General features: G+C 41.8%; 1 protein-coding gene and 1 long non-coding RNA gene across 3 annotated transcripts; one reads left to right on the forward strand and one right to left on the reverse strand.

Moving 5' to 3' along the window:
- Nucleotides 1-1,632: 1,632 nt before the first annotated feature.
- allc (allantoicase) lies at nucleotides 1,633-10,319 on the forward strand. Of its 2 annotated transcripts, XM_012921805.5 has the most exons (12): nucleotides 1,633-1,835; nucleotides 2,377-2,427; nucleotides 4,237-4,324; nucleotides 4,663-4,782; nucleotides 4,884-4,963; nucleotides 7,129-7,261; nucleotides 7,344-7,499; nucleotides 7,624-7,697; nucleotides 8,292-8,400; nucleotides 8,477-8,595; nucleotides 8,668-8,818; nucleotides 9,748-10,319. In XM_012921805.5, the coding sequence occupies exons 1-12, from the start codon at nucleotides 1,746-1,748 to the stop codon at nucleotides 9,762-9,764; spliced, it is 1,188 nt and encodes a 395-aa protein (XP_012777259.1). In that variant the 5' UTR covers nucleotides 1,633-1,745; the 3' UTR covers nucleotides 9,765-10,319. The 2 variants fall into 2 exon arrangements, with proteins under 2 accessions (XP_012777259.1, XP_012777258.2); XM_012921804.4 differs by having other exon boundaries at nucleotides 8,668-10,319.
- On the reverse strand, nucleotides 10,270-21,445 carry LOC101478887 (uncharacterized). The gene is made up of 3 exons (XR_003024865.2): nucleotides 21,374-21,445; nucleotides 14,849-14,945; nucleotides 10,270-12,702 (listed from the first exon to the last, which is right to left on the reverse strand). It is a non-coding gene; the product is annotated as an uncharacterized LOC101478887 (long non-coding RNA).
- Between the last annotated feature and the right edge of the window lie 2,488 nt (nucleotides 21,446-23,933).

Here is a 23,933-nt window from a genome sequence, read left to right on the forward strand (position 1 = left end):
GCGCAGCTGCTGTCCCCAGCTGGTACAGGTGTAGAGACTAGCAGAGCCTCAGCTGGCCTGGAAACTGGAGCAGGAACCAACCGGGCCCTGGGCCCCCTCACTCGAGAAACTGATACAGGTGCAGGGGATGTCTGGACCGCAGTCACCCTGAGAACAGGGGGCACAGAGAAGCAGAGGAACAGTCTCTGAAAAAACAGTGTCAGCAAAAATAGATTTAAGCCCTTTGCCACCTTGACGAACAGTTTTTACAGTCTTTGTGGTTGGGTGGACAAAATATGACTTGACAGAACCTGACTTGACAGAACCTGAAGTTCTGAAGAGGAACAGTGCTGAAGAGGAACAACCCTAGGTTTCTGTTTAGCCCTGTTATATGTCTGTTATATGAAGCACTATGGTCTTGGAGGAATGTTGTCTTCACTGTGTATTGTACCACTACAGTACACAATCTATTTTTTCAACAGATTACAGATATAGGTTATCAAGTACTTCTGATTTGAGGGTGTCTTTTTCAGAGGAGCTATAGTATCTGGAGTCGTGCTGTGTGCAGATCAACAATGAATCACATATCGATTGTGGGAGAGAGTGCAGCGTGCAGCGTTTAAAGCGTGGAAGTACTGACCTTACTTTGAGTTTGATTCCATAAAAAGTGACAAAAACATTAGCGTCCATCGTGAGTGGGAAGAAAACTTCTTTTTACAGCGAAAAAAACCCCTAAACTTCCAAGCAAGCACCGAGTGCGCAACGACGTAATGGGAAACTCACAGAGAAAGTCGCGGATTCTTCAACTGACCGCGCCTACCCCACTCCTGCTTTACAGGTGAAAATAGAGCAACAGGACCGCTGAGTCTTTGACTTTATTTATTTTCTGCTGTGTTTTACTTGCATCTATTTGAAAGAGTGAGTGTAAACACAAAAAATATTTTATTTTATGTGCTGGAATGTGTAGAAAATAGGTTTAAATGTTAAACTAATTTATTCAAGTCAGAGAATGTTGCATATAATTAAATTTTTGCTTGATGCATAAAGTTAAAAGATTAAAACTAATAAAACAAGTTAAAAAAATAGACTTTTCCATTTGATTACATTTTGTATGATAGATTATGTAGAAAAAGTAGAATTGGGCTGAAAGATCTATCGCTTTATCACCTCTTCAGGTTGTAAATCGTGTTTTTAAAAAGTAACTAAGTAACTAAGTAATTAATTACTTTTGAAAATAAGTAATCAGTAAAGTAACGGGATTACTTTTTTGGGGAAGTAATCAGTAATTAGTTACTGATTACTTTTTTCAAGTAACTTGACCAACACTGTTTGAGATTGATCACCGTTGTGGAAGTTCACCACCAGTCCTTTGGTTTCCCCAGCACCGATCTGGAGGCACTTCCACAAACTCCTGGGTCAGCTCTCTTTACTTTATCAGCTCCAGTGTGATTGGAGAACTGCTGCAGTGTGTTTTGCTCATGATTTTGTAGGTAGGAATTTGTCTTTATAGGTTTCTGTTCACCTGTAGTTGTGTGTTTGTGTCGGCCAAACTGACTGCACTGGTCAAACTGTGTCTGTTTCAGGTGAGTTAACAAAGCTGTAGATATGCAGGTAAATGAGTGACAGTGTGAGCAAACAGCTGCTGTCTGGCCGAGCAAACGCTGAACTTTGTGCTGCAGGGCAGCGGCTGCGCAAGTAGGTTGGCAGACAGCGGCTGCATCAAGTTTTGTGTTCTTGTCTTAGTGGAAAGTCAAGGAAAGGTCAGTATGGCGGAGAGGAGGATGGCAAGAAAGGCGTGTGCAGAGCCCGACTTCCTGCAGTTCAACGATCTGGGCTGTGAGACGGTCGGAGGGAAGGTGAGTCACCACGAGTATGTTCACGCTGCTGCTGTGGGCAGGTTCACTCACTCCACTCATTACAACTGTTTGAAACCACAGCCTGATATGAAAACAATGTAAAGTCAGTAATATAATATACGAAAGACACAATGAAAACACATGAATTATATTGCAGTTTGTAATCTTTCATTATAGTATGTAATTTATAGTAAATTAAAAAATTGTGAATAAAATCAGGGCTCCTAACATTTGTTCAGTATAATATGACAACAGACATAGAAGAAGACACAAAAAGAGTTTTAATGGGCTTAAAACACAAAAATACATAAAATGATCACAAACAGGTCTAATGCATTTTTTAAAATAATTTTTACGTACATTGACTTTAACTCAGTTAACCGTCTAAATATTTTCTCTCCTGCTGCTCAGGAAAGAGGCCAGCTAGCTGTTCACTCAGTTTCTGTTAGCGTAATGTTTAATCACCGCTTTAACTCTGTTCAGTTCTCTGTGTTATCACATTGAAGCTGTTTGTGTTAGCAAAACAATTTTTTTCTTTCAGGTAATTTTTGCCACAGACGAATGGTTTGCCCCAGCGAAAAACCTGCTGAAGGTAAAATAACTCCACTCATCAGCATCAGTGACATTCACGTTAAAGGAGCAGTCCACTGTTTCTTCCCCTGCCTGAAGCTCTGAGCCCAGTGATTCATATTTCACATCATTAAAAACACCTCACACCCAGCTTTATTTAAAAGAGTTGAATATTTGTTTAACAGCTTATGCCTGTTCTTTCCAGTCTAAAATGTTTAGAAAACAGTTTCTAAGGCACTATTTTTAGCAGTGGAAGAATCCACATTAGGATGGAGGACAGCATATTCACACAGTGATGAACTGGACATAGCAGCAGGTGTATGGCACGATTCTTTCTAATGATAAAGTTCTTTATGCAGGTGACTCAAAATGAGCTGGATAATTATAAGACATTAACAGAGTTATCTTTAAATATTTTTTAAAGCTTTTAAAGGCATTCAGAGGTGGCAAAAGTACACACATTCTGTACTAAAGTAGAAGTACAGATACTATTGTTAAAAATACTGCAGTAAAAGTACTGATTCAGCCTCTTTACCCAAGTAAAATTAAAAAGTACTGGCTCTGAAATACACTCAAAGTAAGAAAGTAAAAGCAGCTCTTTGAAGGACGTTTCTATTTTTGTGCAAAGCTAACTGAACTGTGCTATATTAATATAATAATAAAATAATATCAGTAGATGGAAAAACAGACTTTACTCTAACCTTTAATCCTAATTGAATTAAATCATGAATCAGAAGGAAAAGAAAAATATATTTCTATTTTCTGTTTCCTTCATTGTAGAGGGTGACTTTACCTCTACCTCTAAACAGGAAAATTTGTACAGTCAGGGGTTAAAGTGGAGGTGGCGTGGAAGTGGCCAGGGGAGGAGCGGTGGGGGGATCTCAGTGTGGGGAAAATCATCATATCTCTCAATAATTTCTATTGAAAGCTTCACCAGATTTTCTTAGTGTACGGGCTGTGATCAGCTGGCCTGCTGCTCTTTGTGGATGTATACATGTGGATTCAACCTGATGTGAGCAAATGTTTCCTGAGTTGTCCTGCCTCATTTAATCTCTACACTGACAGTACACTGTTTATGCTGTCTTTATATTATACACTATACAACCATCATCAGCTAAAATACACACAAAATAACATGTTAACATGTAAGCAGTTAATATAGTTGTTTGCAATAGCCTGAGATAAACAGGCACACTAAATTTCATCCCTTGTAATATTATATTTCATCTTAAGCCCAGGTTTGCTCTGTGAGGGGGATACTTCATCTGTTACCATGTAAACCTATACACACCACCTGCCCAGTGGTCTCACGGTTCCGTGTTACAATAACAAGGCTTGGCAGGATGAAAGCAGACATATCTAACTTATCCAGGACCCAGTAAAACTGGGGCACGCAAACTATATAACATCTCTTGTAAGACAAACGCAAAATATAACCACGCTCAACATGTAGATACTACACAACATAGTCAAAGAAAAACGTGGTCTTACATCTCAAAAAAGAAACAGCAGCTTGCCGCCAAAAACAATGTTTTTAAGTTAAATTTGAAGTCTTGCCGTGAAACCTTGTTGTTCTTCGCGGTTTTATTACAACTGTTTTTGCATTACTGCCACCTTGTGAATATACGAAGTATATTGATCCTAATTAACTTAAATGTTATGCCATCAAGTAACACGTTAGTATTCTGTACAGACAATAATAGACAAAATTACGTAGACTTGATTAAAAAAACATATTTTAACTTAACAAAAACATATATTTTAAGTAAAATGAAAATAAATAATTAATATACACTGAACAATCCACCTCATTCATTTTTTGAGTGTACAGAGAGAGCCGCCACAGTTCATCACATCTGCCTTCACCGAGTTTGGAAAGTGGATGGACGGATGGGAGACGAGGAGGAAGAGAACACCTGGTTAGTACCCTGAATTTTCACAAGCGGACCCGTTTTCTGACGCGGTGCTTTCTTTTACTCTCTTCTGGGTTTTCTGAGCCTAAGCTCCAACATTTCTTACACTTGGGTTTTGTTTTTGTTTTTTTTACTTTTAACATTTTGTTTATTTTAGTTTTCTTAGTTTGATCTGTGATTGTGTTAGAGTTTAACTGTTCCCTCTGTATTTCCCGTCTCATCTTCCTCAATCATTTCCCCCTGTTATTTGTGTCTGTGTTTCATCCATCCATTCTTTTCCTTTTTTCCTTTTTTACTGAGAAGTGAACCAATCATCATTGTGTTTGCTTGTTGCTTGGTTGAAGGTCACGACTGGTGCATTATCCAGCTGGGAGTCCCAGGTTTGATCCATGGCTTTGATGTCGACACGTCCTTCTTCACAGGAAACCACTCACCCTACATCTCCATCCAGGCCGGCTGTCTGGGTATGTCATCATCGTCATCATCATCGCATTGCCCAATAACGTACTTTAAACTTTTCCATATCTAAATAGCTTCAATGAAACACTTCCTGTTGTTCTCCCAGACCAGGAGTCTCCTTTCACCCTGGAAGGAGACCGAACTGGCATGGCTGCCTCCGATAGTCAGATGGCAGCTGTTGCCAAGGTAACAGTGACCTTCATGTGATTCAATTCAATTCAATTCAATTTTATTTATATAGCGCCAAATCACAACAAAAGTCGCCTCAAGGCGCTTCATGTGATCACCGACACTGTAGTCAGCCCCAGCTAAACAAATATTTAAAACAAGAGTGATGTGCTGAATTGACAGCTATGGTCGGTTTATCTGCAGCCATGTGAAAAGCGGAGAGCTCCTAATCGTCAATCAGTCATTAATTCATCGTCAGGATACCATAAAGACCTGAGTAGAATGTCTTTTTCACATGACTATATGTATGGCTCAGGGGCGATTCTAGGATCAGAGCTTTGGGGGTGCTGAGCACCTAGAGAGCTGCCCAGCCAGGCAAGATAGACTTTACTCGTCACGATGAGACGTCTTCCCCGTGTCTGTCAGTCCCTGCATCCTTAAATGTCTCCAGTTGTCCCAAGTTCTCTATGACTGTCTCCTTGGTGCATTTAAACCCCTGTTCCTCCCTGTCCTCATCGTCTGTTGTCTTCGTCTCCGTTATCAGTCATCATAATTTTACCATCTCTGAGTAAGTCTGCAAATTTCTTTATTAAATCATAAGATTCTTAAATTCATCAAGTCTCCCTGTGCCTGGGTCCTCGTCACAAAACATGACATCACTGTTTTGTACATTTTAACACAATTGAATCCCCATTTTTGAGAAAGAAAAGCAAAACACTATTTTAAAAGTCAGTAACAAAATCATCAAATCAGATAAAGGTTATTTAAATGCTGCAAACGAAGAATGGATTGGAATAAAAAAAAAACATATCCTAACCTTAATTACTGGGGGAAAATGATGAATGATGATCATAGTGAGTAAGATGTAAACAGAGTGCATTTTTTGGACAGAGATTCACTTTTAATGTGTATGTATAATATAATACAGATACATAAAAATACACTCCAAAAATAGAGTCCTTGAAATGTACAAATGTACAAAATATTGATAAATAAAATTATAAAAATGGAGGCAACTTTGCCTATGGTACAATGTATTCAATGTATGAAAAGATCTTTACTGTAGGCTCTGCAGATTTTTTGTTTTATTTTAACCTATGTCGCCTCACCTTGAGGTTGGCAAATCTGTCTATCACTTTTTGTCATTAACTCTCTCAAGCAGTTTAACAGTTTCTGTTTTGCCTGTCACTGTTCCCTGTCTGTTTTCTTATCTGGTTCTTCCTGACCTTGTACTTTCTTCTCACGTTCCCCTCTTTCTTCTCTCCCTCTTTGGACTGACAATCATACACAAATAGATTGTATTAATTAGATGTAAAAAATTACATTAATATTAAAAAACAAATACTATTAAGACCACTAATAAAAAAAAAAGTCCTCTCTCAGTGTACTTTCAACCAAAAGGCAAATAACCAAACCACATGAACATCTAATAAAAGATATAAATATTGAAACACTGATCCAAAATTATTCTTGATTGACGGATCTTTTGATCTTACACTTTTACCTGAATGTTGCTCCTGGGTTTAATCTTGGCACATGCACATATGACAAAATAACCAACTTCTCCATTTCAAACAGGACAGTGGCAACAACAGTAGACTACAGATAATTTTAAGTTTTAGATTTTAAATAGGCTATATAAATTTCAATGGGAGCAACAGGACAGTCAAATGCCGCTGATTTTACTACAGAGCAGGACGGATTGTAGGGTAGCAAACATCGTTGGAAAACACATTTCCAACACTGCAGGCTACCTGGTGTAATGTTTTTCAGCTAAAAAGAAACATGGTCTGACTCCTACCTAACTATATAAAGAGTAACTGAAGGTTAAATGCAGCTAATATGTCCTGTTTTAAGCCAGGCACTTACACCTCCGCTCCGCTGTGTCTCAGCCACCATCAGGGCGCTAGAGGGGAGAGCTGGAACAAACCATTTGGGGGGTGTTATCTATACTTTTGTTGTTAAAATGTTATGTCTCAAACAAGTACTGAATGCTTTTTATATTTTTAGTAGTGTGTCACACAAACAGTAAATAATCTTTGGGGGTGCTTTGATTCATTGATTCAAAAATGGGCTAAAATCGCCCCTGGTGTGGCTGCTGATTAGGTGAACACCTGTGCCATGTGGGCATGTCTGACCTGGATGTTCACTGAATGATGTCATTTACTGTGTTTGATTGACAGCTGGGATCAGAGGTGTGGCCAGAGCTGGTTAGTGTGTCGCAGCTGCAGCCTGGATACTCGGACTGCTGCCATAACTACTTCAAAGTCAGCTTCAGCAGGAGAGTGACACACCTGCGCCTCAACATGTACCCAGGTACACACACACACACACACACACACACACACACACATGCTCTGTGCAACTTTATATGCATCTACAATATACTGTGTTTCAGATGGAGGCATAGCCAGACTGCGGGTGTACGGTGTTGGGCTGAGGGACTGGTCATCTGTCTCCACTAATCAGGATGTTGACCTAGTGGCTCTGACCAATGGAGGAGTCTGCCTCGGCTACAGTGACGCCCACTTTGGGCATCCACGCAATATGATTGGTTAACATCAGATAGTACAATAATCTGTATTTCAATATAATATATATATTGATAATATTGGGTTGAATGTCTCTGTTGTGAGTGAGCTGGGAGCTCTGGTCAAACTGGTGTGCTGTGTTTGCAGGACTTGGTCGAGCTGCCAACATGGCCGATGGATGGGAAACGGCCCGCAGACTGGACCGACCCAAAAAACTGCAGGTGTGCACGCTGACAACACTAATGTCACATCTCCGGCTCTATACGTTAAAGCAGCTGTACATGATTCACAGCCAGCTTTATTCTGATTGGCTGGCCCAAAGGATTTTTGACAGCACGTTTCTCCGACATCATAAAGATCCAAGAGCAGAAAAAACTGTGTGAAACCACTGAACTGGAGGAACATGAGAGGAAATAAGGAAAAGTCTTTAAAGTTTCTAACCTTTACACATTTATAAAGGTTAAATCCCACAGAAGTAAAAGTGGTGCACTCTCCTGACACCTTTATAAAAACTCTTCACATAGCAAAAAAGACAAAATGTCCTCCAGCAGTGTCTACACAGTGAAAAACATCAATTTCTGATTGACTTCATTTACTACCAACAGTTTCCTTGCTTGTCAGAGAGTCCTCTCTCTCTCTAAAATGTTTCATTTCATTAGAAAGGTTTCCACTTTCTTTTCAAGCTGTCCTCAGTGTCACAATTCATTGTACTATAATGATATAATATTATTAACTTCTTGTTTCTCCAACCGTGAACATAAATATTATTACATTATAGATGTGGGTTAAATGCTTCCCTGCTGCAAATCTTGCAGGCAGACCAGCGTGGGATCCTGCAGGTTCCCGGCTGGGAGTGGGCGGTGTTTCGTCTCGGTCATCCCGGACTGATCAGCAGCGTTGAGGTCGACACCAACCACTTCAAAGGTGGAGACACGTCAGTGCTGCTTTTCTTTCCTTTAAAAACAAACTTAGCTCTTCAGCCTGACACTTTCCTCTCCAGGAAACTTCCCAGACTCATGCAGGATCGAGGCATGCACTTTGACCCCTGAGGAGAAGGCTCAGTGTATCGGCAGTAGGTGGAATTCTGGGAAATGGAGGGTCCTTCTCCCTCCTCAGAAGGTAACCTTTGTCACCTGTTAAATCATTTTCACCCTCTCATCCTCTTCCTCACCGCCTCCTACCTCTCTGCAGCTCCGCCCTCATCACATTCATCACTACGGCAAGATGGAGCTGAAACTGAGCCATCCTGTCACCCACGTCCGACTTATCATCGCTCCGGACGGAGGAATCAGCCGCCTCCGTCTGTGGGGTCGACCCATACCATTCACTGCAACTCTGGCCAGTAAGAAGTGGACAGTGTACAAACTGTGACACCCAGATGACCTCAGACCTTCAGGGCTTTTAAAAAATTAAGCTGCTATTGATCTGCTGGTTATTGATTTCCTTTTGTCTGGTCCTCTGTCATTAGTTCTCATCCATCCATCTTAGTTTTCTCTCCCTCAGGCTCAAGGTCAACTTTAATCATCTTCCACCTTCCAGCCAACACCCTGACCCCCACCTCCAATGATTCTCCAGGACATTTGTCCTTTGAATGAGTCTGAAATGTCCAATTATGATTGCGCCTCCTTCTTTCCCCGTCTGTTTGAGATTTAAAGACATTAACTGGAAACATCTGGGCCTGACACACAGCTCCAGCTGTGGTATGCTCCTACACACAGTGCTCACGAGCGGCAGCAGAATGGCACCGTCAGGAAGGGTCAGGGGTTGGGAGTTAGCTGCCTCATCAATAGCTGTGCTCAGTTGTTCTTACTCCCGCAGTTAATTATAGTAGCCCCTCCTCCACCTTCGTGTTGGCTCACGAAGCTGCTGTGAATGGTGGAGGTGGTGTAGCTCAGACACATGTGTTCACACTGGATTCACGTCACATGTAGAACCCTCACTCTGATATTTCTGGATTTTCAGTCTCTGGTTTCGGTTTCTTTTCCATGTTTTAGTTAGATCATCTCCGCTGGCTTCAGTGATTCCACGATCATTTAAAGCACATACATTTAAAAACACCTGACACGCTTCGGATGTGAAAGAATGAATGGGTTTGTTTACTTCTGTAAAATAAAGCTGTGACAGCCAAAGTTTGATTTCACTCTAAACATGAAAACAACATAAAGTCACTAATAAATGAACAGGTTTAAATTTATTTACAACCTGCCCTCTAATCAAAAACACCGCCTCCTCCACCTCTCTGTAAAACCTCTGACTGTTTTTCATTATTAGGGGCGTGGCCTCTGTGACTGACACGTGGATGGTGACACAGGCAGCTGTAGCTACTATCTGTCTGCTAGCTTCAGCTGAACTGGACCTCTGGACCCTGTCTGTGCTATTGGCCTTTGGAGCATTTTAATGACATCATGTGACCAATAACGGGGCTGCTGTGATGTTACTGTAGTAACAGAAGGCTGATCTCCAGTTTTCACTTCTCTACTGAGTACTTCCATGTTATACCCAGGGACCATGAACCTGACTAATGGATATACAGTACTATGCAAAAATGTTGAGCGGGAAATAGGTGCAGTGGTTTATTGAAACATGCTAACATCATGTAAATACAGCACATGAGGCAAAAACAAAGTTTGTACAAATCTTCATTCTTCAACACAGTCTGGTGTTCAGATTTTCAGTGAGCAGGATGCTCTGAGCACTTGCAGAAGAGCATCCTGCTCTGGAGTGAACGGCTGGGAGAAGAAGAATTTAATTTTATTGATATAATGCCTAGACGGTTTAAATTGTAAGGTGAAGACCCACAACAATAAAAAGAAGAAGTTTTGAGGAGTTGTTTTTTTTTTATTTTTTATGAGCACATATATTTTTTTTTACAAAAACAAGGAACATGATTCAACAGAGGCAGTGACCCCTGACCCTAACAGACTACTGCAGTAAAAATCACATCCATCCCAAAATGTCCATTTTCCTATTTTATTTCATTCTCTGCGCGCGCGCACACACACACACACACACACACACACACACACACACACACACACACACACACACACACACACACACACTCTGCTGGTCACTGCTTCTTCGAAGCGCACAAATAAAGAAAGTGATAAAATTATGTAACCACAGAAAAGCACATTAAGTGATAAAATGACCATTAAAATATGAAGAGAGTAGTTAAAACACACTGGCTTCGAAAGTCAACAACCTTTCAATATTTTCTCATTCTTAATAATCTAATAAATCACCTCTATAATTAAATATCTCACCAGACAGACTTCCAGGGTGCAGACTGGTAGAGTACAAAATTCTCCACTTCTGAAGAGACTCAAATGAGAGAATAAATATTTACATTGAAAAGGGGGAGGAGCAAACTGTACAGCACTTCCTTTTCAAACCAAAGCTTTTCTTTCAGAAAGATTTCATTAAGATGTCCAAACCAGATGAGGAGCATCGTGCAGTAAAACTCCTAATATTCCGATCCAGTTAAACTCTTGCACATTTACACTGAGTGTGGCTCTGAGGAGTGTTTGTATTTTCTTCACCTGCGTCGTGGTTCTGATTACTGTTGATGTGAACGTCTTTAAAACCATGCTGTTTTCTCTGAGCCAGCCACGCACAATTTCTGATTCATCTCTCAACAATTCCTGTAAATCCTGGTGCTTTTTTTCTGAGTGATACATCATCAGCTTACTGTTACTCACAACAACATGAGCACTTTTTAAAGCAACTTTCAGATCGTTTGTATAAACAGAGAACAGGAAGTGAGTCATGCAGCTTCCTCGTGGCATCTCACAGTGAGTGTCTGTCCAGCGACATGAGCAGCTGTTTCCATCAGAGAGAAAACTTCTCATTATAGAAATGGCCGAATCTGAGAAATGGTAAGACTTCAGTTTGGGAAGCAGCAGATTAGGACTGATGACATCAGAGGACGAACTGAAATCTATGAATACAACTCCAACTTTTCTTTTTTTTTTCAGTTCTGTGAGCCAATGATCAGTTATGTCACCAAGAGTTTGATGATGAGTGAAAAGTTCATTGTTATAAAAGTATCCCTGCATCTGCTGGAGGAGTACTTTCTCCAGGATCGGATCAGGACGGAATACGCAGCTCTCAAGATTCTCTGATGGGAACTTGCCGCGGTGGATGCACGAGTTCAGGATGTGACATATGGGAGCAGAGATGGATGGAGCTGCAGCTTGTAGAACATAAGCATCAACGTCGGACATCAACCTCTCAACTTCCTTATCCTCAACTTTCCTAAACTCAAGAGAACAGTGTTTGTTTTCCATGATCTTCTTTTTAATAAGAAACTCTGATGGAGACACTTCAGAAAGAACAGGAGGAGACTTTAAGGGTTCACTGAGGGGATCTGTTTCTGAGTTTCTGCTTCTGGGGACTCTTCTTCGTACAGTGGCAGTGATGAGCTTATGATTACTGATTGATTTAACTTGGTGACCGTCTGGTTCTGAGCAGAGCGCTGGAATATTTGTGTAGATGTGATCAATATATTTTGATGTGGATCGTGAATTTGTCACGTGCGCCCTGGCAGGCTTTTTTACGATCTGGGTCAGTCCACACACAGAGGAGACAAAATCAATCCTTGTCTTTTTTGTAGACTCTTTCGACCAGTCAAAGTTAAAGTCTCCCAGAAGGAAAATGTCTTTGTCTTCATTTGACACCATTTCTATTTTTCTGCAGATTTTAATTAAATAATCTATTTTGCTGCCTGATGGTCTGTAACAACATCCCACTAACACTGGTCTGGTATCTGGAAGGTAAATCTCAACCCAGATCATCTCGAGATCTTTGTGATCCAAGTCATACCGCTGAATAACTGTCATGTGATCGTGAATATAGAAACAGACACCACCTCCATTACTGTTTCTATCCTTCCTGTAAAACCTGAATTTCTCTATATGTAGTTCAGAGTTTTTAACACTGTTGTCTAAATGAGTTTCAGTTAACGCCAGCACATGAATGTTAGAATCTGTTAATATTTTCTCAACGTCAGGATGCTTATTCCTAAGACCACATATGTTCAGATGAGCTAAACATAAATACTCGAGTTCAGAGTCAGCTGAGGGATCTGCAGCGGCCATAGTTTCAAAGAGAGATGAGTGTCACGGGTTCTCTGATCCTGGTTTGTCCTGATGGAAAGTGTCCTCTCTGCATCCTTCAGCTGAGAAGCTGTTGGCCTGATTCTTAGTCTCTTGGTCCAGGTTCAGTCTGCGGCACAAACACCTCACAGTTACCATGCAAAGAGTATAAATGGAACTCACATACACTAGATGGTCTCAATAAATCTGTAACAGTAAACTTTCCTGTGAAGTAAAACATTTCAGTAATATTTTATTATACTTTGTTGGAATATTTCATAAATCAGTCAAAAGAAGATTTGCAAAATCGATTCAGTTTTATTCATATAGCTCTGAATCACAACAACAGCCACCTCAAGGTGCTTTACACTGGAAGGTAAAAATGACATTTATTACATTTAAAATTACACATTACATACAGCACCACTCCGCAAATCACTACCTTATCATTTTGGAGGGGTTTGTGTGTCCCAGGGATCAGGGACAGTGGGGAGGCTGCCCGAGGGTGAGCTTTTGGTGGCCAGGGCTTAGTCCATGGGGCCCGGCCAGGCACAGCCCAGAAAAGGGACATAGGCCCATCCTCCTGCTGGCCCACCACCTGCAGGAGGCGCCGTAGGGGTTGGGTGCATTGTGTGCCGCGCAGCGGGCAGGCACTGAGGCCCTGATAGAAGGAATACGTCGAGGACCTCCTTAATCCCCTGTGGACGGCTAGAGGACAGCTCACCTATCTCTGGGTTCAATTCAATTCAATTCAATTTTATTTATATAGCACCAAATCACAACAACAGTCGCCTCAAGGTGCTTTATACTGTACAGTAGATCGTACAATAATAGATACAGAGAAAAACCCAACAATCATATGACCCCCTATGAGCAAGCACTTTGGCGACAGTGGGAAGGAAAAACTCCCTTTTAACAGGAAGAAACCTCCGGCAGAGCCAGGCTCAGGGAGGGGCGGCCATCTGCTGTGACCGGTTGGGGTGAGAGAAGGAAAACAAGATAAAGACATGCTGTGGGTTGAGGTGACTGAGGCAGTTAAATAACTCCTTGGTGGCAGAGGCTCTGGGGTGGATGAGGTCCGCCCTGAGGGCTGTCTTGGTTGACACTTCTCTGCAGTGTTGCGGAGAGATCACGGGCAGTACCTCTGGATTGGCAGACAGGGGTGGTGATTCCCATCTTTAAGAAGGGGGACCAGAGGGTGTGTTTCAACTATACGGGGATCACACCCCTCCCTGGAAAAGTCTATGCCAGGATGCTGGAAAGGAGAGTCCATCCGTTAGTCGAACCTCGGGTAAAAGAGGAACAATGCTGTTTTTGTCCTGGTCGTGAAACACTGAACACTGGATACTTGAGGGTGCATGGGAGTTTGCCGAACTAGTCTACATGTGTTTTGTGGACTTGGAGAAGGCATTTAATACTGTCCTTCGGAGTGTGGGAGGTGCTTCGGGAATATGGGGTTTTTGGCCCATTGCTAGAGGCCATTCAATCCTATTTAACACTCACACGCATTCGTATTCTGATGAATGCATCGGAGAGCAACATGGGGTTAGTATCTTGCCCAAGGATATTTGGCATGCAGACAGGAGCAGAATGGGATTAAACTACCAACCTTCCGTTTAGTAAGTGACCTGCTCTGACACCTGAGCTGCAGCCACCCTACTAATACAATCGTTGTACGGGTAAGGTGTTCTGGGAAAGTCCCACTGGGGGGAGGCCCCGGGGCAGACCCAGGACACACTGGAGAGATTATATCTCTCAGCTGGCCTGGAAACACCTTGGTGTTCCCTTCAGACAAGCTGGAGGAGGTGGTCGGGGAGAGGGAGGTCTGGGCTTCTCTGCTTAGGCTGCTGCCACAGTGACCTGGCACAGGATAAGCGGAAGAAAATGGATAGAATAACACAGAATAAGAAAACTGTCTCGGTTGCTGGCGTTTAGTGCAGGATATTCACTTTTTGTGTTTTGATTGGTCTGTTTTGGTTTCATTGTGAAGGCTCAACCTGAGTAATGTTGGGCTAAGTTTGGACATCAGAGATAGGGATAGAGCTCTCCTGGGTCCTCACATGCAGAGCCATTAAATTATGAGTTAACTGTGCTTAACCGCAACTTTTTGAAAGCTGACTTTCACTGTCACACCCAGGCCTGACTACTTCCAGACATGTAACTTTCAGGCTGTGTAACAAAGTGGAGCAGATCTCAAACAGCAGCACATCACACAACCAACTAAAGAAAGAGCTGAGGAACAAAGTCACTGACATCTATCGGTCTGAAAGACTTACAGAGAGATTTGTAGTCTGGGTTGCAGATGAACACAGAACAACACTGTGACGGAGGTGTAGTCCGTGGCGCCGCTGCCGAGGAGGGGGGTGGAATGGACTGTAAAAACACACAATTATCAAAGAAACAAATTTCACTACCAACACTGAGAGTCTTGAGTCCTTACTGGGGTTAAAAGCATCCAAAGAACCAGCTGAGAGACAAACTCTGTAACTCTGTCAGTCTACAGGACTCACTGGAACACAATAACTGTAGTTACGGTAGCTATTGTCAAGGTCAATGTCAAGTTTATTTGTATTGCACATTTCAAACATCTCATGCTGCAAAAAGTGCATCGACGTGTGCTAAAAGCCAGTCAAAAGTATTTGTCTTCAGTAAAGACTGAAAATGTTCCAGCATTTGTGCAGACCTAATATTTAGAGGCCGACTACTCCAGAGTCTGGGACTTGCCACAGAAAGGCTCTGTCCCTACCAAATTTAGACCGTGGAACAGATAAGATTAGTTCTGAATAGTGATGTGTCATGTGCAAAAGCATTGACTCTAAGAGCCAACTTCCATCAAGTGAGAGCCGGCTCCCCAATTTTTTTAAACAAGGTTTATTGTGTTGCCACTGTCCTCCCACATACATCACACACAGCATGATTGGTTGGAATTGGTTGCACCTCTTTATTCAGCCATGGACCAAACATTTCTGCATATGGAGTTCAACACTACCCTCTCAGAAACTGCATTACTGGATCGCAGGTTTAAAAAGCCTTAATTAAGTGACAACAGAGCTGTTGATGAAGCACTTCAGAGAATAACTGCCTCAGCAGCAAAATGCACCCCCAGCAGCCACCCAGCTCCATCATTAGAGGGCCAATTGGAGGAGGAGCCACAAACTTCTGCTGTGTGGAGACTCTTTAACGAAAGAGCTACAGGAGATGCTGCAAAGAGCTGATGTTCTACTGGAGATGCAATGCTATCTTGAGAGATGAGATGTTATCTTTCCAACATGGAGAAGACCCCCTGAGCTGGTGGCAGGCCAAGGTCACAGTTTTCCACACCTGGTGAAGGTGATGGAGGGGAGACTATGCATTACAGCTGCACCTTCGGAAAGAGTCTTCTCAAAAACAGAAAAGATAATAACTCAGAGGAGAAACTGCTCTCCAGACATACTGTTTGGTTACTGAGTTTGGTTCTGTTCCTGCTCTGCGGATTTGTTTACAGAGTTTTGTTCATTTGTTTTTGTGTCAAATTAAAATTAAACATTTGATTAAAATATTAAAATTAAGTAAGAATGCCTGCTTTTGAAACAGAAGAAATACACAAAATTAGGCAGTTATAAGGCTGCTCATAAAAACACTAAATACAAAATGGTTTATCAACACACGAAGCATTCATATTTGCCAAGTAAGGCTAAAATATTATGCTGTTGAAGATAATAAATTAGAAGCCATTTGGGAGCCAAAAGAGCCAGCTCTTCCTTGGGAGTCGTGCCACAAGAGTTGTCTCTCTGAAAAGAGCCGAACTTCCCATCACTAGTTCTGATCTTGATCTCTTGGTTCACAACTACAATTGTAGTTATTGTGTGTGCACCTTGAAAGATAACTGTTCAAGGTGTACAGGTGACACATGTCTTGCATGTTTGAACATTACCTTGTGAGCGCATTACTGCTCAAAAAGGTTTTTATCGTTCAACTGACTTACATTTTTAATCTGCAAGATTTAAATTCTCAAAAAAAACATTGAGTATAATTTAACTTTCATAACATGAATATTATTAGTTACAGAACATGATTTATTAGAAGAGAGCTGGAGGGCAAAATGCGATTAGTACTTCAAGTCAAGGCAGTATAGCAGAGACACAGCTAGGATGTGTTTCCTTTTTTTTTTTTTTTTTTTTTTTTGCCTGTCCCGTTTGGCTCTTTTGCCATCAGAATTGTTGTCTAAAGGCAAAGAAAGATGCCCAACGGATTTGCTTTACCAAATTGACCATCCCAGCCTTGCCGTAATGGTCCATTTGATTCACCTTTTATTGTTTATTTTATTTTCACTTACTGAATACGGGACAGACTTGACTGGAGGAAAGAAGGGGAGAAAGAAAGAGGGAAAGAGAAACAGCTGAGAAGAGGGACGGGGGAGAAGGGCAAAAAACAAAAACCAACAGAATGAGCAGAAAAAAAAAAAGAAATAAAAAATGCATATATCAATCACCTGGATCACCTGCTGAGAAAGAAAAAAGAAAACAAGCAGAAGAGAACAAGAGTAATAGAATAAACAACATCACAATGATATATGGGAATATGACAGTAAATACTAAATATTAAACATTATTGTGCAGCACATAAGATCAACAGAACACAGTGTGCTTTGAGGTAGAAGCCAAAAAGGGTGTAGTTTGTGGGTGTGATCACCTGTATGTGTTTCCTGAACTTTACTGTTACGTACTCAGTATGTCAATCATGAATTGTTAATGCCTTGCATATTTAAAGTACAGTGTAGTACCACAAATCCTAACGGATCTGTTAAGAAATATAGCTGGTATTGTGTTGTGTCATAATGTAAAATGTAGTCCAATGGATGCATGCTCTAACAGGAAGTACAACGAAGGAGTTTTCAGCACTTTGGCAGATGTGTCTGTATGTACCTGTGGACACCTTTTGTCAGCATCTTAATGCCACAAACACTTAACAGGGAATGTAGTTTAGATCAAGACAGAGTTGGTAGAAAAACATGATCTGACACATTAGTACAGTATATTAGTAGAGTGCCCTTGTAATAGCATAGAAATGCCTGCTCATGGATCATATGGTCAAAATAATATCTAGTTTAACTCTTGATATACACACCACATAGTTTTAATGTAACAATAATAACAACTTGTAACTGAAGTCAGTGTTTCAAACAACTCCCCCTGTTTCCCTAACAAAGTCAAAATTCTTGATCATGTACTCGCTCAGTATAATTTCCCATCACATAATTTATAATGCAAATATACAGTGGAACCCCGACTTACAAATACCCCGTTAAACGGAAAATTCAAGTTATGAAGGCACTGAACGGCAATATTTCTGCCCGTGTTACGGCAAAATGCCTGTGTTCCGAAATCAGCAGGCTCTGATTGGCCGAGCCCAGAATGCCCAGAATGCCTAGAATGCCTTCCGAATTATGTGCCAACCACCTTGGCTTTCGTATTGTGTTGATGTTGCAGTTAGCAATTAGCCAATAGCCTATTGTTCATTCACAATGAGGCCTGCAAGCGATTCGAGTGAAAAGAAGAAGCGTAAAGTGCTCTCGATGACAACAAAGAGAGAAATTATTCATAAATATGAGTGAGGTGTGAAACTTAGTGCTATTGCACGTGAGAATGGCCGAAATCCTTTGACCATAGGAATAATTCTAAAACAAAAAGAAGTCATCAAAGCAGGTAAACCTTCAACGGGCACCACCATCATGTCCAAAAGGAGGAGCCACATACACGATGAGATGGAAAGGTTTCTCCTTGTTTGGATTAAAGACAAGGGAAAGGCTGGCGATACACTCACCGAGACGATCATTTGCGAGAAGGCGTCCTCAATTTATAATGATTTAGTAAGCAAGGCACCTTCCAATGAGCAGCCAACGGCATCGACGTCCTTGCAGGAGGCACCCCCATCCTCCCCAGAGTTTAGGGCGTCGCATGGGTGGTTTGATCGGTTCAAGAAGAGGACTGGCATCCACTCTGTTGTGCGTCACGGCGAGGCAGCAAGTTCCGATCACAAGGCTGCCGAAGAATTTGTTAGAAAATTTGAGGAACTCATAAACCAAGAAGGCTACACCCCCCCAGCAGGTACTAACTGTGATGAGACCGGCCTCTTCTGGAATAAAATGCCGCAGCGTATGCACATCACCGCGGAGGAACAAAAGATGCCAGGCCACAAGCCCATGACAGACCGTCTTACCCTCGCCCTGTGTGCTAATGCCAGTGGGGACTGTAAGGTCAAGCCACTCCTAGTGTACCACTCAGAAAACCCGCGTGCCTTCAAGAAACACAAAATTTTAAAGGAGAGGCTTGAGGTTATGTGGAGGTCCAACCCCAAGGCCTGGGTGACCCGACAGTTCTTTGTCGAATGGGTCAACTTGGTCTTTGGCCCTGCTGTCAAGAAGTTCCTTGAGGAGAACGATCTCCCCATGAAGTGCCTGCTGAGCATCGATAACGCCCCCGCCCACCCCTCTGGCCTCGAGGACGACATCCTGGAGGAGTTCTCGTTCATTAAGGTTCTCTTCCTCCCTCCCTACACAACCCCTCTCCCCCAGCCCATGGATCAGCAAGTCATCTCTAATTTTAAGAAACTGTACACGAAACACATGTTCGAACGGTGTTCCGACATAACAGAGAGTACGCAGCTCACCCTCAGGGAGTTTTGGAAAAATAATTTCGACATCGTTGCATGACTCAAGTTGATTTCATTGGCATGGCGGGAGGTGAGTCGTTGAACGCTAAATTCTGCTTGGAGGAAGCTGTGGCCTGATGCTGTTGCCCCTTGAGATTTTGAAGGCTTTGAGGGGAAGGAGGGGGAACCTCAACCTGAAGTCAAAGTTGAGGAGATCATAAATCTTGGCACCGCCCTGGGACTTGAGGTCAAGGAGGAGAATATAAACGACCTTGTGCTTGAACATCAAGAGGAGTTGTCAACGACAGAGCTGCAAGAGTTGGAAGCGATGCAGCACTCATCAGTACAGCAACAATTCGGCGAGGAGGAGGAGGCCGTCATACCATCGGGCGATATCAAGGACATTCTCCGCGATTTTCAGAAGGTGGCCGATTTTGTCGAAAAAAATCACCCTGAAAAGAACTTTACCACTCGTGCTATAGAGCATTTTAGTGACATCTGCCTCTCCCACTTGATATCCATTTTGAAAAGTAGACAGAGACAGACGTTGTTAGATAAACTTTTCACAAAGAGGCTAGCAGCAAGTCAACCAGGTGAAAGTGTGCCTTAGAAGGTGAAAAAAGCGATGAAAGTAGCAGTAGTGATTAGTTAAAAAACATAAAAATGCACAAAAATATAAAATAAAAAAAATTATAAAATAGAAAATTAAAAAAATTATACAATACAAGTTTTAAAAATATGAAAGTTTTAGTTTTAATGTTTTAGAATGTTTAGAATGTTTAGAATGTTATATACATGCAGCATATGTATGCATGCATGCATACAACTGACACATATGTACACTTATTCCTCTAATTTTGAGTTAGTGGTAATATTTTTACCCAGATGTGATACTTCTTAAAATACAAGCAGACATTACAAAGAAAGTTGAAGTGTTAATAATTGTGTAAAAATGTCTGAATGAATAGTACATTGTTTTTTGTTGCCATTCTTTTTCACTTGTAGTGTTTTTAGATGCCAGGGCTGTTGGTGGATTAAAAATGTTTGTTAATAAAAATAATGTTTTCTTTCGTCTTTAACATGCACTTCAGTGTCTGTTGCACTACCTCCTTATGTTTAAAGCCTGATTAATCTTTGAATGAAAAAAATCAAGAACTTTACACCGTAATGTTATGCCAGTTTTCCCCGTGGTGGTGCTGTATGCATGCATACGTATGCTTTCTTCAGCCTCCGCCACTGAGAACTTCGTCTCCAGCCAGCATCGCCTCACTCAAAAGGCGTGATGGGTGCTTCGACTTACCTCGGGAACGGATTACTTTCGTAAGTCGGGGTTCCACTGTAGTTCATTTAGTAAATGTGTTTATTAGTGTTGTTATCAATATGACTGTTCTTTTGACCAGTTGCTGTTACGCCAGCTTAATGTCACAACTCTTACTCTGGAAGAATTTCAGCTGTCACAACAGGAAATGTACAGGTAGAATTAATACCATGACAATGACTCATCTCTATGTTCCAGTAAATTATTAACATGCACGAACAATAATAGAAAATTGCTTAAATGGAATGCAGTCTTTGTCTAAGCTGTTGTTGGTCCCTCTGCTAAGCCTGAAACCACAGCTCACTGCATTCACTCAGTGATGGTGAGGCTACAGACTTCGAATCCCAGAGCTCTGTTTCATTGCTCCTGCCATAGTCTGTTCCACTGAAAAGATTAATAAAGCTTTCTGAGGCTGATCGACTCATCCACACACAAAGGAAATTAATGAAACATGAAAAAGGCTTAATGATGTAGCTTCAGCCACTGGTTGACAGATCGCATGACTGAAAGTGTTTCTTCATTTACTTTCCATAATGATGATAGCTGGATAAAAACTTGTCTGACCTCTGAACCACTCATATGTCCAGTTAAAAAGGACAAACATGTTAAGGGAGGAAAGTGAATTGTATTTGTTGAAAATCAACAGCACGTACCTGAAGTAAAAAGACACAGTTGCAGTATTCCTACTTTTAACGTGCTCTTCAGAATGAGAACACCTTACTCTGACACTAACAAGATTCTGAATTTAGCACTTTTAATTACATAAACATTTGTACCCTGCAATTTTAATTTTGTCAGAAATGAGAAAAACAAATACCCAGGAATAAAACCTGCTGAGTTTGTTCTCACTCACCTGTCACTGTTGTTTCACCTTAAAATGATGGAAAGAAAGTGTGAAAAAGAGATTGGACATCCTCGCTCAGGTGTGTCTGTGTTGTATCTGACTCAAAAACAAGGAACCTGTACATCTCACCTGACTGCAAGCTGATGATGCCAATGCTGTTACCTTGGCAGAATGCAGTTTATCAGGTTTACAGACAGATGAACAAACACCTCCCAAAACCATAAGAGTCAAGTTACAGGAGGCATTTACTGTATATAATTGTGTTTCAACAGTACTTTATATGGTATTAATGTCATACCTGAAACTAACTTTGTGGTTGTAAATGTTACAGTAGAAAAGGTGTCATCACCGGTCTAGTCCAATCACCTTCTCCCGCCCTTCTCCAGGCCAATCAACATTCATGCCTCGTACTTTAAATTTCATCTGCATTTGTCTTTCTCCTTCGCAGACTCCTTTGTGCAATCCACCTGCTCCCCATCTCCGAATCTCAGCACGCAAGCTTCATTCAAGCCACCCTCAACTCCACCAGCAGTGTCTAGTCTCCCTTTCTCAGCTGGGGTCTGCTCTGCCCAGAGTCAATTGGCGTCTAACCACTAAACACCTACAGTGGGTTTTCCATTCATCAATAAGTCAAGTTCCTTCTTTCTAATCAGAGTCAGAGTCAGAGAGACTTTATTTATCCCCAAAGTGCAATTAAGCAATTAAGATTGTTAAGGGTTCAAATATTGAGGAGGGATACAGGAGGTAATCCAAATAACAACACTGATCCAGCCGAGTGGAGTCAAACGAGGATTTTAATGAACACACGTGTGGGAGATGAACACTGTATGCAGACAGCATCGATCTCACTCGAACAATACACAATCAGTTGTTTTATATCATCAGGGAAATTTATAACGCCCCTCATGCGTCATCACATGCATAAGTTTCAAAACCACAAATGTTCTGTTGACAACTTGTGACACAGTTAAAAAAGAACATTGTCTCCGTCTCCATGGCAGGTGCTTCCTGTCGCTGCCGGACGCCCGCTTATTGTCTGGAACATCAGGCACACATTTTGCAACAAACTGTTCTTTTGCAGGCACAATTTTGCAGTAACAAGAAAAATATAATTAAACTTTCACCTATAAATGAGCCTATCTACTGTGTGTGGGTGTGTGTGTGTATGTGTCAACCTGAAATGGACTCAGTTTCACCTCTCACCTCACCAACTAAACCTTGTAACCTTTCCACCAGACCGAAGGCCAGCACGTACACAACTGAAACTATATGTGTAATATATTGAATAAATGTTTTAATCAAATGATACTACTTAAAACTTAATAAAAGAATATAAAAGAATAAAAGATAACAATGAATAACCTGGTTATTCAAATAGCCTCATCCAGACAGCTCCTCAAAATAACCACCAAAAAATGCACACTTTACAGAGGAAACAAAGACATTTCAGAAGTACACTTCCTGACTTATTCTGAGTCATCTGTTACCAAGCAAACTCAAACGCAGCAGGTTGCTGAATACACTCAGGTCTTTATTCAGGCCTGTTTCTAGATTATATGTGATACATGTATTATAAGCGTATATGCAATCTTTCCATAGCTCTTAGCCACTTTGCTCAATAGATAGGCCGGACATCGCACCGGACGAAGCTTCTGACCATCAATTAACTGACCCCCATCACACTGAACACTGGTGCTCCACAGGGGTGTGTACTGAGCCCTCTCCTGTACTCACTCTACACCTACGACTGCATGGCCACTAGCAACTCCAACATCATTGTGAAGTTTGCGGACGACACTACAGTGGTGGGTCTTATCACCAACGGTGATGAGACGGCTTACAGGGAGGAGGTCAGCGCCCTGACCCACTGGTGTCAAGACAACCATCTCACCCTCACCATCTCACCCTCAACGTCGCAAAGACAAAGGAGTTGATAGTGGACTTCCGGAGGTGCAGAGAAGTACACACCCCCATCACCATCAACGGCGCTGCTGTGGAGAGAGTGAGCAGCTTCCGGTTCCTTGGTGTACATCTGGCTGAGGATCTTACGTGGTCAGTACACACAAACAAAACAGTGAAGAAGGCGCAGCAGCGCCTCTTCTTTCTCAGGAGACTGAAAAGATTTGGCATGAGCCCCCGCATCCTCAGGACCTTCTATCACTGTGCCATTGAGAGCATCCTCACTGGATGCATCACCACCTGGTACGGCAACAGCACCGCCTGCAACTGCAAAGCTCTCCAGCGAGTAGTGCGGTGCTCTGAACGGATAATTGGAGGTGAGCTTCCCTCCCTCCAAGACATCTACAGGAAGCGCTGCCTGAGGAAAGCGGGGAGGATCATCAAGGACTCCAGTCACCCCAGCCATAAACTGTTCAGACTACTTCCATTAGGAAGGAGGTTCTGCAGCATCCGGTCCCGTACCAGCAGACTGAGAGACAGCTTTTTCCATCAGGCCATCAGACTGCTGAACACGTCATAGACACCTCAGCTTCACAACTGGAACTTCAACATTATGCACTCCATACTGTACAGTAATGCCACCGTTTTGCACATGTCTCAACTCTGTATA

This window comes from Maylandia zebra, linkage group LG15 (assembly GCF_041146795.1).
Source record: "Maylandia zebra isolate NMK-2024a linkage group LG15, Mzebra_GT3a, whole genome shotgun sequence".
Lineage (NCBI taxonomy): Eukaryota > Metazoa > Chordata > Actinopteri > Cichliformes > Cichlidae > Maylandia > Maylandia zebra.

Bases quoted from the DNA above. Each gene is read 5' to 3' on its own strand.
- allc (XM_012921804.4), top strand. From the start codon at position 1,746: ATGGCGGAGAGGAGGATGGCAAGAAAGGCGTGTGCAGAGCCCGACTTC. The intron at 4,964-7,128 runs GTAACAGTGACC...TTTGATTGACAG, and splicing joins AGATGGCAGCTGTTGCCAAG to CTGGGATCAGAGGTGTGGCC. The intron at 7,698-8,291 runs GTGTGCACGCTG...CAAATCTTGCAG, and splicing joins ACCGACCCAAAAAACTGCAG to GCAGACCAGCGTGGGATCCT.